Genomic DNA, 17005 nt, shown 5'->3' with positions numbered 1-17005 from the left:
CCACGTTTAAAATTCTTAAAAAAAAAAAAAAAAAACAGCCAGAGAAAAAAAATTCACCGTGTTAACCACTTTAAATAAATCAGGCAAAAGACATGAACAAATCTCTCTTTAAAAACCTTCAGAATATAGATAGGAATAAAACTGGAGAGTTTGGTTTAAGTTCCTCTAAAGTGGAGATTTGTGATCTCAAATTTCACTAGGCCATGAAAAAAAAAAAAAAAAAAAAAAAAATCAATGGTTTTGCCTGTAATGGCTTGCTTTAAAAGAATAAACTAAGGCTGAGAAAGAATATTGATCTACTGATTAATGGAGATTTCCTTTTGAGGGATGCAGCTGCCAATGAAACTAGAGCCAGGGTTTGCAGTCTAAACAGAATTAAGAAATTTGCTAAAAGTACAGCAAGAAATAACTTTCTATACACTTGGACCACTCTAGTCCAAGAACAAATGACTATATAACTGATTCTTTTTGGTTAATCAAAGGCATGAGTCACACACAAATCGACAAAGAAAACTACATTAGTTTGTCTTTGATGCATGTTTTTGATCCAGTAAAAACCGGTTTACACAGAGCTATCATTATAGCATGAGCACAAACAAATTACTCTCACTTGAATTCAAAACAAAACAAAAATAAACTAGGCCCATTCCCGCACAAATGACTCCTAAAAAAACAAACAAAAAAAATAATTAATGTGTCCACAAGTTGAGAATTTTACAGGCCTAATAATTTTACACATTGTTAACAGTAACAGTTTAACAAATTCTTCACTGATTATTATAGCTGTATCTGCCAAAAGTACAGCATAGTTAAACTGTATATTTTCTAGTTCTATTGCAAATCTCATTAATTAACATTTTTGTAAATTTACCCATTCAGAAGCTTCCCAATTTACAGCATAAGCTAACAGCTAACATTTTTATATGGAAAATAGACATCATGACTGAAATATGCCAAAATGAAAAATAAAAATACACAAAAATTGTTATCTGGCCCAAGAAAAAACTAAAACAAACGAACAAAAAACAACTTACTGCCTACAGACAGACCACAAGCGTCAGCTGGCTGAGTCTGGTAAAACAGTGATAATCTGATCAGACAGTCATTAAAAGATGAGCTCCATGGGGCGCCTTCACCTACAGTCTACCAGTGTTATGAGCTCAGCTAATGCTGGCCAAAATAACATGCAGAACTGAGAGAGGCAGAGACAGGACAGAAGAATGAGAAGGGGGTTTAATGTGCCGAATCAGACCCCAGGCTGCAGCTAGTAATTAAACGGCAGTGTCCATATGTGTGACTGAGATAGAGAGAAATGTCGTGGGGATTCTAATGAACAGGGACTTTTGCAGGGAGATGCAGCAGGCACCTCAAGCCATGTTTAACACTGCTCATTTCTGCTCAGCTAGTGAGGAAGTATAAGTGACCGGATAGGACTTAGCAAATGAATCAAAATCTAAATAAATGAGAAAATCTAATCAATATGTATATGAAAGTCAAATATACTGCTTTATTAAAAGGAACACAGTGGACAATTTTTTATGTATAAAACGAAATGCCTTTATTTATACAATTTAAAAAAAAACTATTTAAAGCACAAAGACTTTAATAAACATTTGTCCTGCATAAAAATGATCGCACATTGTGCTTCCTTTGCAAAGTCTGTACAACCTCTGGGTGTGCAGCTGTTGCGATCCAGTTCAATCATTTATTGCATACACATGAAATACACCTCGCATGTCAACTTATAAATCAAGAATGAACTAAAACAGAAAAAAAAAAGGTAAACCTGTTCTACTCTTTTCTATAGTTTTACAATTCTAAACTGCAGCAGCTTGCAGAGGAAGGCTTTGCACATAGTCCAGACTGGAAACATTTTTAAAGAGAGAGATAGAATAAATTAATTAATTAAAGAAACTATAGTTGTGCTTTAACATTGCTTACTCCAAGGAGTTCTCAAATGCAAACAACGTTTGGTCAACTCAACTCAAAAAGGAGGCTGCTTTGAAACAAGGCTTTCAAGAACAGACATCGAAATCTCTCTTTTCCCTTTTGAAATATGTAGCACTGAGCATTAGCCCTACGTCAAGGTTTGCACACATCCCCATAGATAGCAGTGATTAATAATATTCCCTGTTCCCTTCTATACCCACTCCATTTCGTACAAATCTAGACTGAACGTGAAAAAAAGTATTAAAAGGCATTTCTTCCCAAGAGGAAGGCATGTAACTACCAACTCAAAGTGTTCCTTTAATCCCATCAGCTTTCCAAACTAAAATAAAAAGACAAATGCTCCATAGTCTTCCATACAGCAAAATACAAAAACTAATGCTTCAGATAAAAAGAACCCAAACTTTAAAGACTTTGGTACAGTATAAATTAAATGTAGCTCTCTGCCTCAGTCATGGTAACATCTTTTACCCTTTAAATATACTTCTGTCTAGTATGAAATGTGCATAGTATTGTACGTGAGATCTGTGTCGGCGAGACTAAGCAACCTGAATTTCATGGGAAAACACGATTTTTAAACCAAAAAAGGTCAACACAAAAGCTACGCCTCAGGACTAAAACACCCATAGTCTAAAAACGCTATCTCTGCCAAACAAATCAGAAGATTTCATATCAAACATTCAGAAATGCCACATTTTTCCTTTCTTTGACATTTATTTTCTGAGGATCTGAAGCCAAAAGCCCACGCTGGAATGTGAACATCTGTTTGAAATGGTTCAGAACAGCAGGATGCCAGATAATGGGATAACATCTCGGCATCTTAGCAGCTGTGGTTAGGTGAGATTAAGATCGACAGGATTCAGCCAGGTGGAGCTTTTACTGCTGAGGTCAAGCTGATCGCTCTGAGAAACATCAAGAAGTGACATAGCCAAAACTCAGACACTTGGCTGCACTAGTCATAAGGCTGCTGAAATGTTTTTGGTGAAGTGAGGAGATGCTTTTGGATTAAAACAAAAATAAAAATAGTATACTCTATACTTTGACGAGGAAGTACTGATCATTAGTATATTTTTAATACATGAAACAGCACTGTTTGCTTGCCTGAGATGCAAGTTATTCAACTGAATGTGAAAGAAACATTCTCATTCTTTTGCTCCACATTACAGCAATTGTGTTTGAAGAAATTGGTACAGCTCCAATAAAGAAAACCTAAAAATTCCCTTATAAATGATTCACTGCCATTAAGGATGAGAGAGAGAAAGAAAACTGGATTGATGTCAAAAATTAAGTCATAATTCATCACATGGTTGTATATATGCATCTTCACCACACACACACACCACACAAGTAAAGTGCATGACCAGTCTACATGTAGCACAATTTAACTGAGGTTTGGCGTCTTACAGGGATGAACACCAGCTACATGACTATTCAGAGTCCCTCAGATTTCTCAAAAAGCAGCCTCTATGTTTGTTAGTCCAGGACAGTGGTGTCTTAACTACAGCAATGTTTCCCCAAATCTGTTGTAAACAGGAAGCAAATGACCTACGACCACCTTTCTTAAGCTTTAAGTGCATTATGGGCAGGACTGGGCTGCATTCGTGACAGCTCAATCTGATTGTGGCGAAGGGTCTGACAGAGCAAAGGATCATGAAATGCAGACTGAAGGCTAGACAGTGGGTTGAACAAAAGGCGTTGTGTTTCCTTCCAATGTCAAGCCGACAGAGTAAACCTTCAGTGCTCTGTGAAATATATCAATGCTACACTTGAGGACATTTTCAGCATTTTTATCCGAAGCATATATGCATTATATGCAATGTTCTGCTCACAGGCTATGAACTTAAATAACTATTCCAGCTGAAGTTTGTTCTCTAAGATTTATTTCTCAGATGACCAATTCTTTTCCGAGCTTTTCTTGGAAGAAGGTTTGGAAAGCTGCTTTGCCATTCCTAATCTTGACTGAAGTGAGCCCAAACGTGGCAAATCTCAGCAGACGTGTTTCTCCCTCAAACCTGCAGATCTGAAGCTTTGAATTTTAAATACATAAGCCCTCCCTCTTCCTTATCCAGACACATGCTGCAAGCAGCTGCGTTTGTACTTAATTAAAACCTCAGCACCTACACAAGAAGCACTGCAATTACGGTCTCAAACTGAAAAGTCAGAGGGCTACCGAAGTGTTCAGCCATCTTTTTCTCCTCGCTAGACACCATGGCCCTCATGGCGGCAGTCGGGAAGAGGATGTGAGGGCTTGAAGAGACGTAGAGGTGTGCTCCGCTTTAGTTGTGCTTGGCCCTCCCTCCTTTCAGGTAGCTTTTCCAGCGCTTGACGAAGTCCCTGAATATGGGCGAGTTGTCGATAGTACCCAGTAGCTGGAGCTGGTTGATGTGCGTTGTATGGTAGTCCCAACGAGCCAGATTGGGCGCCGTGCCCAGTATAAAGTGGCGCAGGTCATAGATGGTGCCCGACCCCGTATCGTACAAAGGCAGCATAACTTTCAAGGACTCCATCCCCTTGCTGTACAGCTGGCCTGCATCCCGACCGAGCTTCTCACCTGCAGTTTGTGCCAGGTCATACAGGCCTATGAGGGAATAGATGAAGCCATTGAGAACAAAGGAGCTAGGGATTGTGGGGTACTCCTCATACCAGTCATACTTGTTCATGAACACAGCTTTGACGCCGTGCTGCTCCGATGGCAGTTTGAAAGGTCCGGTGGCACGCAAGGCAGCCTTTAGGTACGTATCATCTTTTGTCATCAGATAAGCACGCACTAGAGTGGACATGGCCTGCCCCTGTGCCATGGCCGAATACCAACCCGGCTCCAGAGCACGGAAACCGTCCCCGAGTTTACGAGTCACCATGATCGGCCAACCACCGCGCTCGTCCTGGTTTCGCACCAACCAGTCGCTGGCGGCGAAAAAAGCCGCCATATGCAAAGTGGTGGAGATTGTGATATTGTCTATCATCCCGTGGCCGTGCACCACTAACTTTACCACACGCCGTGGCATGGTCTTGGTGGCTTTGACTGCTTTGGTGTTGGAGAGGCCAATGCCTTTGCGGAGGTCGGTGAGAAGATCACGGGTGACCGTGGTCCATGCAGTCCGAGGGCCGATCCCGTAGGTGATGTCACGCTCCTTGAAAGAAATGAGCTGGGTGGTGGTGACGTAGTGGATAACAAACGGAGGACCTTTCTCTGTGGTCTCCAAGATGATAGAGACACTACCATTAGATGTAAACTTTAGGTCAAAAGAGATGATGAAATCCTTAGAGTTGCCAAGAGGAAGTGAGATGCCCTCGGAGTTTTCTAGAAACAAGGAACAGAAAAAACTGTTACAACAGGTTCAACAGGATGTCAGCAAAATTATATAGCAAAATTTTGGCTTTGGTACAACAACAAGCTCATGGTACTGACACTAAATTAATGCCAAAGGCAACAAATAAACAACCTTACATGACTATTAAAAATAAACTATGAAAATGAATTTCATGAACAGCATAGTATAAACCCTTGCAAGCACAAATGTTTGATGCATGTTTTTTCAAGCATTTTAATATTAATAACACTTTTTTTTCCTGTTTTGAGTCTCCATGTATTTTTGACAGATTTTTAAATGGATTATAAAACAACATAAGGGTGAATAATTGGTGACAGAACTTTTAATTTTAGATGAATTATTTCTTTAAAATAATATGTATTTTCATGGAGCTCAGCTAAAATGTTTTGTAATATTATTAGGGAAGTGTGAATTTGTTGATAAAAATGTCAACAATTGTGGTATTGTGTATTGTGGTAGACTGGCATGAAATGTGGTATTGTTTGCAGACTGCTGCTGCTTGGTTCACTTGGTGTCAGAGAGGCAGAAAAGCTCCAACCATGAAACAACTGTAAAACCATCCATCTCACGTTGGACAGTGCTAAAACTCATTTCTCCTCCAGAAGACTGTTGAACACACTGCAGTGCAACTTGCTGCAAAGGGAGCAGATCAGTTTCCCAACTCTCAATCAAAGTACTTTATCTCTTTTTATACAGAAATTCACATTCAACACTTCATCCTGAAGTTGTTTCTAACTGTTAGAGTCAAATCCCTCTCGCCGCCTCTGTCTGTGCTGCCTTCTGACAAGGTTATGCAGAACAAAAAGGAAACCAACTCATACCCTCTACTGAGAGGAGAAAAGAAGGCATAACAGAGCACAAGAAAAAGTATGAGGCCGAGTACTCGAGCAAGAGGAAACACACAATTAAGACAGAGTAATATCAACAACATTAAAGCAACACAGAAAATAAGACAGGAGAGGAATAAAGGACAAAAGCAAATCAAAGGAAAAGAAAAGAGGCAGCAGAGGACATTTTGGCTCAAACAGCCCCTATCACTATTAAATGCATTCATAAATCCATTACTTAAGGCAATGCAGAGACTAAGTGGATTTGTTCTGTCCTGCTCTGATTACCCTCCCATCAACAGCAGTGATGTGGAGGACGGAGAGAGCAGGAGGGAGGCAGTGCCCTGCTGGAGCCTTGGCCCTGCTCTGATCAATGCTCCGGGTGATGACACCAATTACTGCCTGCCAGCGCGACAGCTCTGCTAATTCTAATGGCTATTGATTAGCTCAATGCTAAGCAGCACAAAAACCCCAAAAATGCTGCCTTATCATGCAGTATCCTGAGGGAGGAACAGAATGTACTGTCTACTGTGATGCTGATTTCATCTAGTCGATTTCTGAAGGCTACATAGATGTTTCCTTCACTGTCTGCGAAACCCCATAATCCTGTGTGTGCAATTTGGAGACTGAAAGAATACAAATGCTGTCTGATGAAAGAAGAGTTTTTTTCATGATTCTATTTTTTACAGAGAAAGAAGCACTGTTGTCATTAAATAGCCTCTTTGTTATCTATAAAAGATGTCAGTGGTGCTTGAATAGATTTTAAAAGTTATTTCTGTAACGGTATGCTAAATTTCCAGCAGCTATTCATTCCTCAATGCCACATGACCCTTCATTACTTAAAAAAAAAAAAAACATACTGAACGCAGGTAGTGTATGAGGCACCGTTAGTAGAGTGTGTTTTAAAATTTTGAGGGTGTTTATGTGCATGCCCAGTGGAGCAGGACTGTAAGAGGCCATGCAGAGATGCTGATAGAAGAATATAGAAGAGATAAGAAAATGTGTAGGGATGAAAAAAAAAGATTTCATCATACTAAAGGGTTTACAAGACATTAAAAAAAAAAAATTATATATATATATATATATATATATATATATATATATATATATATATATATATATATATATATATATATATATATATATATATATATATATATATATATTTTTTTTTTTTTTTTTTAAGTCTTGTAAACCCTTTAGTATGATGAAATCTTTTTTGTATATGTATATATTTTTTTGTATATGTATGTATGTATGTATGTATGTATGTATGTATGTATGTATGTATATATGTATATATATATATATATATATATATATATATATATATATATATATATATATATATATATATATATATAAATATTGTTTTAGTCCAATTGATACTGAACTGTATACATACTAGGTGTGAAGCTGGAGGAGACTACAAGAATACAAGATCAATAAAAAATAGAATGGAGTGTATGAAGAACAGAAGAATGCCAGACAAATGATACTAGACAAAATAAACTGAAAGCATGTAATTCAATATCTGCTTCTGTACCTGGAGCGCTGAACTGTCGTACTGAAGTGGCTTTGGTCTTGTCATAGACTCTGGTGAGAGAAAAGCCTTTAGGGACAGTCCACGCGCTGGACCTGCTGTCTCTCTCCTCCGCTGTGTCATACACCTCCATGTGTGGTGGCCGCTCTGTCAGGTTCTTACTGTAATGACTCAGGCCATACTGAGCTATCTGGATAGCATAGAAATACCCTTGAGGACCCCACTGGGTGGACAAAGGTACTCCTGTAGGGAGGAACCAGAAGAAGAGATATTAAAATGTGTTGAACTGAAAAGAAGAGTAAGAAATTTTTATGTAGACTACCATTCAAATTATTAAGGTGCCCTTGAGCAAGGCACCGAACCCCCAACTGCTCCCCGTCCGCCGCAGCATAAATGGCTGCCCACTGCTCTGGGTGTATGTTCACAGTGTGTGTGTGTGTGTTCACGGTGTGTGTGTGCACTTTGGCTGGGTTAAATGCAGAGCACGAATTCTGAGTATGGGTCACCATACTTGGCTGTATGTCACGTCACTTTCACTTTTTTCACTTTTCACTTCACTTTCACAAAGGTATGTTTTTTTTATTTGAAAGAAATTAATACTTGTATTCAGTAAAGAAAGAAATAAACTGATCACTACAAACATTTCTAATGATAAAAATATTTATATGTTAAATAGATGCTGCACTTCTGAACTTTTGATTCATCAAAGAATTCTGGGGAAAAAAGTATCATGATTTCCACGAAAATATTAAGCATCACAACTGTTCATCATCGCTGATCATCACTGTTTCTTGACAATAAAATAAGCATATTAGAATGATTTATGAAGGATTGTGTGCCACTGAAGACTGGAGTAATGCCTGCTGAAAGCTTTCCCATCACAGAAATAAATTATATTTTAAAATATATTAAAATGATAAAAAATACATATTTTTAATTGTAATAATATTATACAATATTAGTATTTTTTCCCAGATAAATGCAGTCTTGCAGTCTTGCACAAAGGTTGCAGAGCTTAAGAGACTCAACAATCCCAAACATTTGAACGGCAGTGTATGTCTGGAATATATATGGTGTGTGTCTGTGTAAAGTTTGGGTGGTAAACTGAACACATCAAAAACATGACTAAACAAAGTTGGCATTTTCTCAACACAGTTGGCATTTTCTTATTGTGACTTGGTACGATGTTAAATATGCGGTGGTAACAAATACTATAGAATACCCAAGACATGTCACTCATACAGTTTTGAATGGGGAAAAATGGAACGCTCAATATAGCCAATATCCAATTGGTAAAGCCACCGCATCACTGAAGCTGCCGTTAGAAGTCCCGGTTGCTTTAGAAACAGTCAGCGTTCTGAGACATGTGCTCAGGACTGCACATGCGCACTGGCTGATCTAGCCTGAAAAATAAGCTTTATATAACGCTATTTGAGCAAAAGAAACCACATTTATGACACAGTTGTCAGATTTCTTTGGTACGCTTAGAGAACAGTTTTGGAGAATTTGATGTTTCCCCATTCAAAAAGATAGGAGCTGCACTTGCATGCCCAAGAGGCGTTTCAAAGATGGTCGCAGAGTGACATGACTTGTCTTAAAGAGACTTTGGTGGTACTCACACTGACAATGGAATCGAACAGCATATTGGACACAAATGTATAATGTAAAACATATGATGAAACAAAGTATCTAAAAGCACCCTTAAAAATTATTTTTTAAAGCGAAAACAGCATTATAGACAAATATATCAGTACACAGTTGAAATCATTAATAAAAAATAAAATAAAAAACCTTCTAAAATTATTCCTCTGAGTAATGTAATAAAGGTTATTAGCCTTTAGACTTCTTTTTGGTTGTCAAGCAACATAGCAACTTACCACATTAACATAAAATTCAACAATCACAAGTGTTCATATACAGATTGTTTACCTTGATAATTTTAGGCTTCAAATTTGAAGCATTTTGAAAATTAGAATATTCAGACATTTCACATTTATGTGTTTTATGTTATCCGTTTTATACTGTTAGCTTTTAGTGTTGAGTCTTTTTAGTTTTTAACTCAAGGGTGATCATGTAAAGCAGTGGTTTCTGCCATCTTCATTCATTATGAATAATCTTGTTTCTGGTTTCATGACTTTTACACAATTTAGATCAGATACACAATCCAGGGTACACAGTGAAAACATATAAACCTTCAATCAGCCAAAAATACAAAAAAAAAAGAAGCGCACACTGGGAGGAAAAAGCCAAAGTTGTGCTTTCCACACAAACATGAATGCTGAGAGCTACAGTTTACCCAGCTTTCATTCACCCTCTTTCCAACCTTTTCTTTTGTTTAACCACAGCTCATCTATTCTATAGCCTGGAATAACAATAATCAAGCCTCAGGCATAACACTGCGACCACAGCTGGCTTGAAAGGATCTATTCACAAACATACACATAAAAAAAACCACATGCAGGGTTAAACACAGACATAAGGCAATATAGATGACAAACACACCAATGAGCCTGCCTCCAGCTTTCCAGGACGCACGCTTACACATGCTGGCTCTAAGTGGGACCTGTATCAGGAGGCAGACGGGCGCTGTGGAGGCACTCTATGGCCTAGATACTATTCAGAGCACTCTGATCCTCTGCTGGAGGAGACACCATCCCTCAAACTGAAGGAGGAGGAAAAAGGAGCTCTCTTTCACTGTCACCCCTCCGTACTCATCTCCTTTTCATTCCTTTTTATTCTCACTCCCTCTCTCTCTCTTCTTCAGCTGAGACTGATGAGTCTGTCCGCTGTCTCTGATAATAGGCTCTCTGCTCAAACACACTGCCGCAGGCTCATGTGGGTTATTACCTCTGAGCTCAACACAATGTTTTTGTGCCAGGATGAAAGCGAGGGGAACAGAACCTCTAATTAATCTTTGTTTTGTGTTTGCATGTGAAACACCTTTCAAAAAAACGTCCATATTTCTTACTACAGTGATTTAGATCTTCAGTGGTGATTAAAGCTGCTTTCTGTTGGCATAATAGTTTGATGCTGGACACCAAGTTAAAAATACATGCCAGCTCATTACCTCAGTGAGATCCAACACTGACAGACAGCCGCACGACCTTCACATAAACACCGCAACATTCCTTGAACACTGGACTCAAGCCTGTTCTTAAGTGTTACACTTGTGTGTTAAGACAGTGCTCGCTTTAATTTTATATGGATACTGGAGGAGGCAATGCTTTAAACCCCACATGATTCCCTGCAGGCTCCTTCATTCCTACATGGTTATTACAGCTACAAAGCTTCTTTGTAGAACAGAGAGCGGCTCCATGAAAACAGACTCAGAGTAATGGACTGGCTCTTGGTTATGGAGGAGAAGAGGCTTGAAGGGAAACAAAAGTAGAGGACTGGTACAAACTCCTTTACTTTTGTGCTGCCACAGACATTGAGAATTTCATCTCAACAACCCAATTTTTCCACCTGCCACAAAGGATTTTGTTATGAATGTGCCTCTTTGCGGTGCTACAAAAAAAGTGGGTTCTTTAAATGCACACACAAAACAAGGTTTGCATGTTTTAAAAGCTTTCACCAGAAAAAGAGTCAAAAGTGGTTTAATACAGAATGCTGATCAATGAGTTTTTCAGACCAGAATGTCTGGATGTGCTGAATTTCTGCATTTTAGACAAAATACTGTAGAATGCTCTCTGTTTTTTGAGCACGTAAAGTGAAGTTTGTTTACACGCTTGTCACTGGTTACGCTGATGTACACTCACACATGCAAACAAACAAACAAACAAACAAACAAACAGATTGGCCTGCTTTAAATTAGATACACATTCATTTAATTAAAAAATTCTTACACTTTGTTTGCCATTAGTGTCTTATGAAGCACTGTGAGAGACTTCATCATCTTCAGTGAATAGTAATGATGTTGTGTTTTGGAAGGCATCCTTTATGCTCCAGTATTGATCAGACTAAACTCATTTTCAATACTTCCTCAGAAGTGATTACTTCATTACCCAGTCTAATTATAAAACAATACAGAAGAGCAAATGGCACTGAGCGACTCTACTCTCTTTAGAGAGCATCACAAACTTTGTGTTAATAGCTTTGATATGGCACTGTTAGTCTGATAATCAGAGATCTGGGCTCTTAAAACAAAGGTTGCAGGTTTAGTTCCAAGAAAGAGGTGATCCAAGAACTGGAGTGAGACTGGAATCAGAGCTCTGCTCTATCACTGTGATGCCTCGAAAAGGGCACTTAACCCCGTCTGCTGAAGGACGGTCCTTGCAAAGAGATAGAAAGGTGGAGAGAAGAGTGAGCCAGCAGGAAATTATTAAAAGTAATCTGTCAGAGGAGTGAAACAGTGCTGGATCACTGACACAGTGGAGAGAAAAATGCAGTTTCTGTACAGTAAAATCCCTCTGAAGGACACAAATGAGAGCCCCATTATCAGCTTTTTCCTGTCAAGGAGTGTCATCTATCAGTTCATTTTGAAATGCTTGTCATTTAGGTTCCTTATCAAAGAAGAAAATGACTAATAATTTGGTTTTGCGTTTCCTCATTGACATTCACCAGAAGACACATGGGAGTCTGAGTGCAAAATTATTCTCCATTACATTTAAGGTCATCAAATCAGCTTTTGTGATTCAGTTCTTGGCTGAATCAATCCCACTTTCATTTGCTTAAAGTATAGTCCATTGAGGGTGCATTACTTACTAAGAACCAGACGTAGATCATTCGAGCCTGGCTTCTAGGAAACTCCTCTCGGACTGCACTAAATGACTATTAATGGCCACTAACAAGTTGTGTTAGAAATGAGGCAGGTCACTTTGCCTCTCACTTCTCCCTGTGTGCCACAATTAAGTGCTTTAATGTGACGTGTTTAGGTGAATCTTGATGATGAGGGAGAAAGTAACTGTGTGAGACACATTAGGAAAGCCAGTTACAAGTAGGCCCAGACAGAATCTGCTGATTTTTCTTGCATCTTCTGCTCTAATTATGAGGGGAAAAACCAGCGGAATGGATTTAAACAAGGCAACCTAACCCTTTGAACACCTGTTATTAACATGCATCTCAGGTGGGGAGATGCATGGCCTCTTACAGTCCTCACATTGAGATATTAAGCAATAGTTTATTTGTTTATTTATAGAGACTCAGAAACTTTAATTACCAAAATAAAGTTTCAGTAACTAAATTTGGGTAATTTTGCAACTCTAGCATCATGGTCATGCTGAAGCGAGTTAACAGCTGACATGTTTACTTGTTGCGGTTTATCCACATTGTAAGTTTTTAAGTTATAAGTTTCATTATATATAGATCAGTCAACAGAACTTATTGTAATCAGTGATGCTGTCTACATGGATGCGGCACGGCGTGATACCACAAATACCTGACAGTATACTGCTGCCATGTTCTATTTATGTCATATTGACACAAATTTCAAATGACTTTCAACGGTCGCTTTGTCGCATCCAGTGTAGACAGTCTTTAGCTGATGCGGCGAAGCGCCACACGACAACTTTTGCGTCTGGTGTAGACACGGTGTAAGGAGAGATGACTGAGGATGATGGCGATTGATTTGCAGATCCACAGTACCACACTGACAAACATATAATCTTGTAAAATGTGTGGTAGGTACTGCCGCTCCATAGCATAAACAGAATACGTGTGATTGTGAATCTCAAAAGTGATAGTAAAACCCAAAATCGGTTGTGCATTCAAAAGGGGGGGGGGGTCACGATGCCGGTGTAACATCATGATGTCTATCAGCCATCAGCGATGGCATCGTCTATCGGCCCAACCCTAAATAGAGCACAGATAAATAAAATAAACAGTGCTTTTCAATTTTTTTTTAGGGAGCTCTAACAGTTATTAGGTACAGATATTGAATAAAGCAATCAAATGTAAAATAACATTCTATATTTAACTGTATAAAGTGAAGATTAATCATTATTCAAGTTACAAAAGCTATTCAATCAAGAGCAGAGAGTGATTTCCTTGACTTTTGCTTTTTGATTAACATTAAAAACACAGACAGCAATTTAATAAAAAAAAAAAAAAAAAAAAAATATATATATATATATATATATATATATATATATATATATATATATATATATATATATATATATATATATATATATATATATATATATATATCCTACTGTCACTTTAAAACAATTCACGGGTCTAGTTCACTGATACTATACGTTCAGCCGACTATGTCTGCTGGGATACTCACCAAGATGGACATGCTGACATAACTTCAGTGTGAATTTGTTTATTCAGGCAGAAGACTTGGAAGAGAACTCAATATTTGCACACTGTCTGAAACCTGAACGCGGGTTTGCACGTGCACACACAAATCTTCTCACGGTGTGCTCGAGTTCTCATTCGCATTCAAATGTTTGAATTAAACTGGCATGGCTTAAATGTGTTTAGTTTAAATACAGATAGTAATGTGTGCTGTTCAGGTCTCACCTGCTCATACACGCTATCAACACCCGGGTGATGACGGCATGAATGACTGGTCATATTCAAGAATACAGCACTCGCATTGAACAAAGTTTACAAAGAGTGACTGGTTTGTCCATTTTTTTTTTCATTGCTGTTTAAAGTATTGGGAAGCCAGAATGCGTATCCATCGACAGAAACATAGGCCTACATTAGCCGAACTCTGTCTGTTTTACATGTTGTTATTTTCAACAAGCCAGATTAAAGATGCGTTGTCAAATTTAAGTTGAACCTCATGCAAGTGCGTGCCGAATCGTGGGTGGAGAAAGGTACTTGTTCAATTTTTTACCCAGAACCGTTACAACCCTAATTACCACTGCACTTTTGATGCCTGTTTATAGACACAAGTTAATACCAGGTGTAAAATGCAATCCATCTCAATTGATTAAATGTGTTCGGACACCTCAGCATAGCATTACTAAGCAGCCATTATCAGAGAAGATCGATCAGAAATGAAGAGGTGTAACCATTACCACATCACTCACCTTCCACTCCACTGATGCACTTGACTCTGTCACGCACCTCCACGTTATACCCCTCAAAGGACATGAAGACTCCGCTGGGGTGATACGGCTCTCTCTGGGCATATACTTTGGAGTAACTGTGTGAAAACTCAAATCGATCGTAGCCGTCGTATTGTACCACCTTGCCATACACCTCAAAGTACTTCTCCATCCAGCTGAAGGGCAGGTATACCTCACTGCCTTCTCGGTGGCCCTTAATGGTGACATCGTCATTGATCAGGCAGTCGATCTCTTCGTAGCGCACTCCGCCGACCACAGGTGGAGGTTCGGGGGGCTGGGGCTGCTGCGGATGGCTGTCTATTTTTGGGCTGGGAGGCGGCTGGGGGTGCCGGGGCAGGAAGCGCAGCGCTTTCTCACTTGTACACTTGTTCCACAGAACAACCGTGAGCAGAGAGAGGAGAGCGCAGATCACTATCAGGGTCTTGTAGTGAACACGGGCTGCCAGACAACGCATCATCACTGCTTACCTGTAATACAAAGACACAAACGTACTTTAAAACACATTCTATGAAACACCCATTGGCTGAGCTGAAATAACAGACAAACATGCAATCACATGCTTATACGCCCTGCTATACACCAGTGACATTTTAGATTTAGGCTGTCGTGTAATCAGTAATCCAGTCAGAGGAAATTTTATGCATACCTACATGGAATTAATCAGAGTTTAAAAGGTCTAATCAATATTTTTCCCTCTGCATGAATAATCAAATGCAGCATAAGAGATTTTTTTTTCTTCTATATTTATTGTTAAGGTAATAATGTGCAGCATTTGCCCAAAAAAGATGCACAATGGAACCAGTTTCTGGATTTACTAGAGAAACTTTTATGTTTGCATGTTATTTATGTAATGTTTTTGTGTTATTTTAGCATTATTTATATACTATTATAGCATTTACAAATATTTTGAATTAGCTTTTATTTTTATGTTTTTAGTTTTCATTTTAAATTTAGTTTAGGCTTTAGTAATTTTATTGTGCCTTTGTCATTTTATTAGTTTTTAATGTTTTAAATTTAATTTTTTAAATTTTTAAGTTATTTCTATTAAGCTTTTCACAAGACAACATTTTTCGTTTTTGTTCTAATTTAATGTTCTAATTCTAATTTTCAAATTTTAAGCATTTTTTTAAATTAAGGTTTAATCCAACACTTATATTTTATTTTATTTTACAATGAAAACGACTGTTAAATCACAAAAATCAATCTGTGAATAAAACTTTTGAGATCCTATACACTGATACTAGTCTGATAATATGCATCTTCTCCAAATGAACTGTTCAAAAAAAGAAAAATTTAACTGCCCATCTAGGAATTTATTTAGTAAATGTGTTTCCATTCTAGTTTATGTGCAAGTTTGTGTGTATGTGTGTGTGTGTACTTGTGTGTGGAAACGTTCTTCGCATTTAGGTTTTTTCATTCATCATTTTTGATGCAATAGCTCAAAACATGCATAAAAATATGTGGATGCAAACCCAACTTGTAGTTTATGCAATGACTACTGTTTTAACAATAGTCATAAGCAGAACAGAAAAGAAAGAATTCAGTATTCTCTACATATCTTTCCTCTTTCACAAATCATATTCTGCTGCTGTGGCTTCTGTACTTGGGAGAGAATCCCATTAACTTTGTAAACGTAACTCATAACACGAATCAGCACCCTCTCACTCATATCATCCCTTCTCTCTCTTTGGCATGTTATCTTCCTTGCAAAGAATAAAATCAATAAGCAGAACAGCACTGCCTCTCACTACAGCTAATTACTGTGCTGGGTTTGGCATGGACAACACGCCAATACCATCATTAGCAGTCCACACCACTGTGAATGTAAAGCTAAGCCTAAGGTCAACGGAGAACAAAAATGCATCAATCCATCAACCCAAATGAAGTGCAGCATTGTGCCAAACACTCCATATTTAAGGACTGTGCAAAAAGGACCCAGGCATGATGAATGGTAGCGGTATGTACATGCCTTTAACCTGCCCTACATATGTATTAGGTGGAAATATAGTTCATATAGTTCTGTAATATTCACTCACTGGTATGGAAGATCAGGGCAAGTGAATCATTCTTTCTTCCAATCTTCCCATTTAATCCTCTTTGCAGAGTTTGCACTTGTTTGACAGACCTGTGCTCCATCTCTTTCTAATCTCTCCCCCCTTTACTTTGTCTTCCCCATGTCGACTCTGCATCCTCTGTTCGTAGCATGCGGAGCAGAGCAGCGTCTGACTGCACCGTGAAAGATAAGCAGCTCATCTCATTTGCCAAGGCTATAAATAATTTGATCTTTCGCTGGCAGAGTTCAGATGCTGTTACTCTGAGATTCAGGGACAT

General features: G+C 38.4%; 1 protein-coding gene across 3 annotated transcripts in view; it reads right to left on the bottom strand.

The window, feature by feature from the left end:
- Window positions 1–2977: 2977 nt before the first annotated feature.
- The window catches only part of LOC109066693 (D-glucuronyl C5-epimerase B), a 38952-nt gene continuing 24924 nt past the window's right edge, over window positions 2978–17005 (bottom strand). For all 3 annotated transcript variants that reach the window (XM_042760166.1, XM_042760167.1, XM_042760164.1), the window contains 3 exons: window positions 14636–15141; window positions 7653–7892; window positions 2978–5248 (listed from right to left, as the gene is read on the bottom strand). In XM_042760166.1, coding sequence (XP_042616100.1) covers window positions 4224–5248; window positions 7653–7892; window positions 14636–15131 — 1761 coding nt within the window. In that variant the 5' untranslated portion in view covers window positions 15132–15141 and the 3' untranslated portion in view covers window positions 2978–4223. The remainder of the gene's footprint in view (window positions 5249–7652; window positions 7893–14635; window positions 15142–17005) is intronic.

Source organism: Cyprinus carpio, chromosome A7 (assembly GCF_018340385.1).
Source record: "Cyprinus carpio isolate SPL01 chromosome A7, ASM1834038v1, whole genome shotgun sequence".
Classification (NCBI taxonomy): domain Eukaryota; kingdom Metazoa; phylum Chordata; class Actinopteri; order Cypriniformes; family Cyprinidae; genus Cyprinus; species Cyprinus carpio.
Note: the sequence above shows the minus strand (reverse complement) of the source record. Positions and strands in the feature narration are given on the sequence as shown.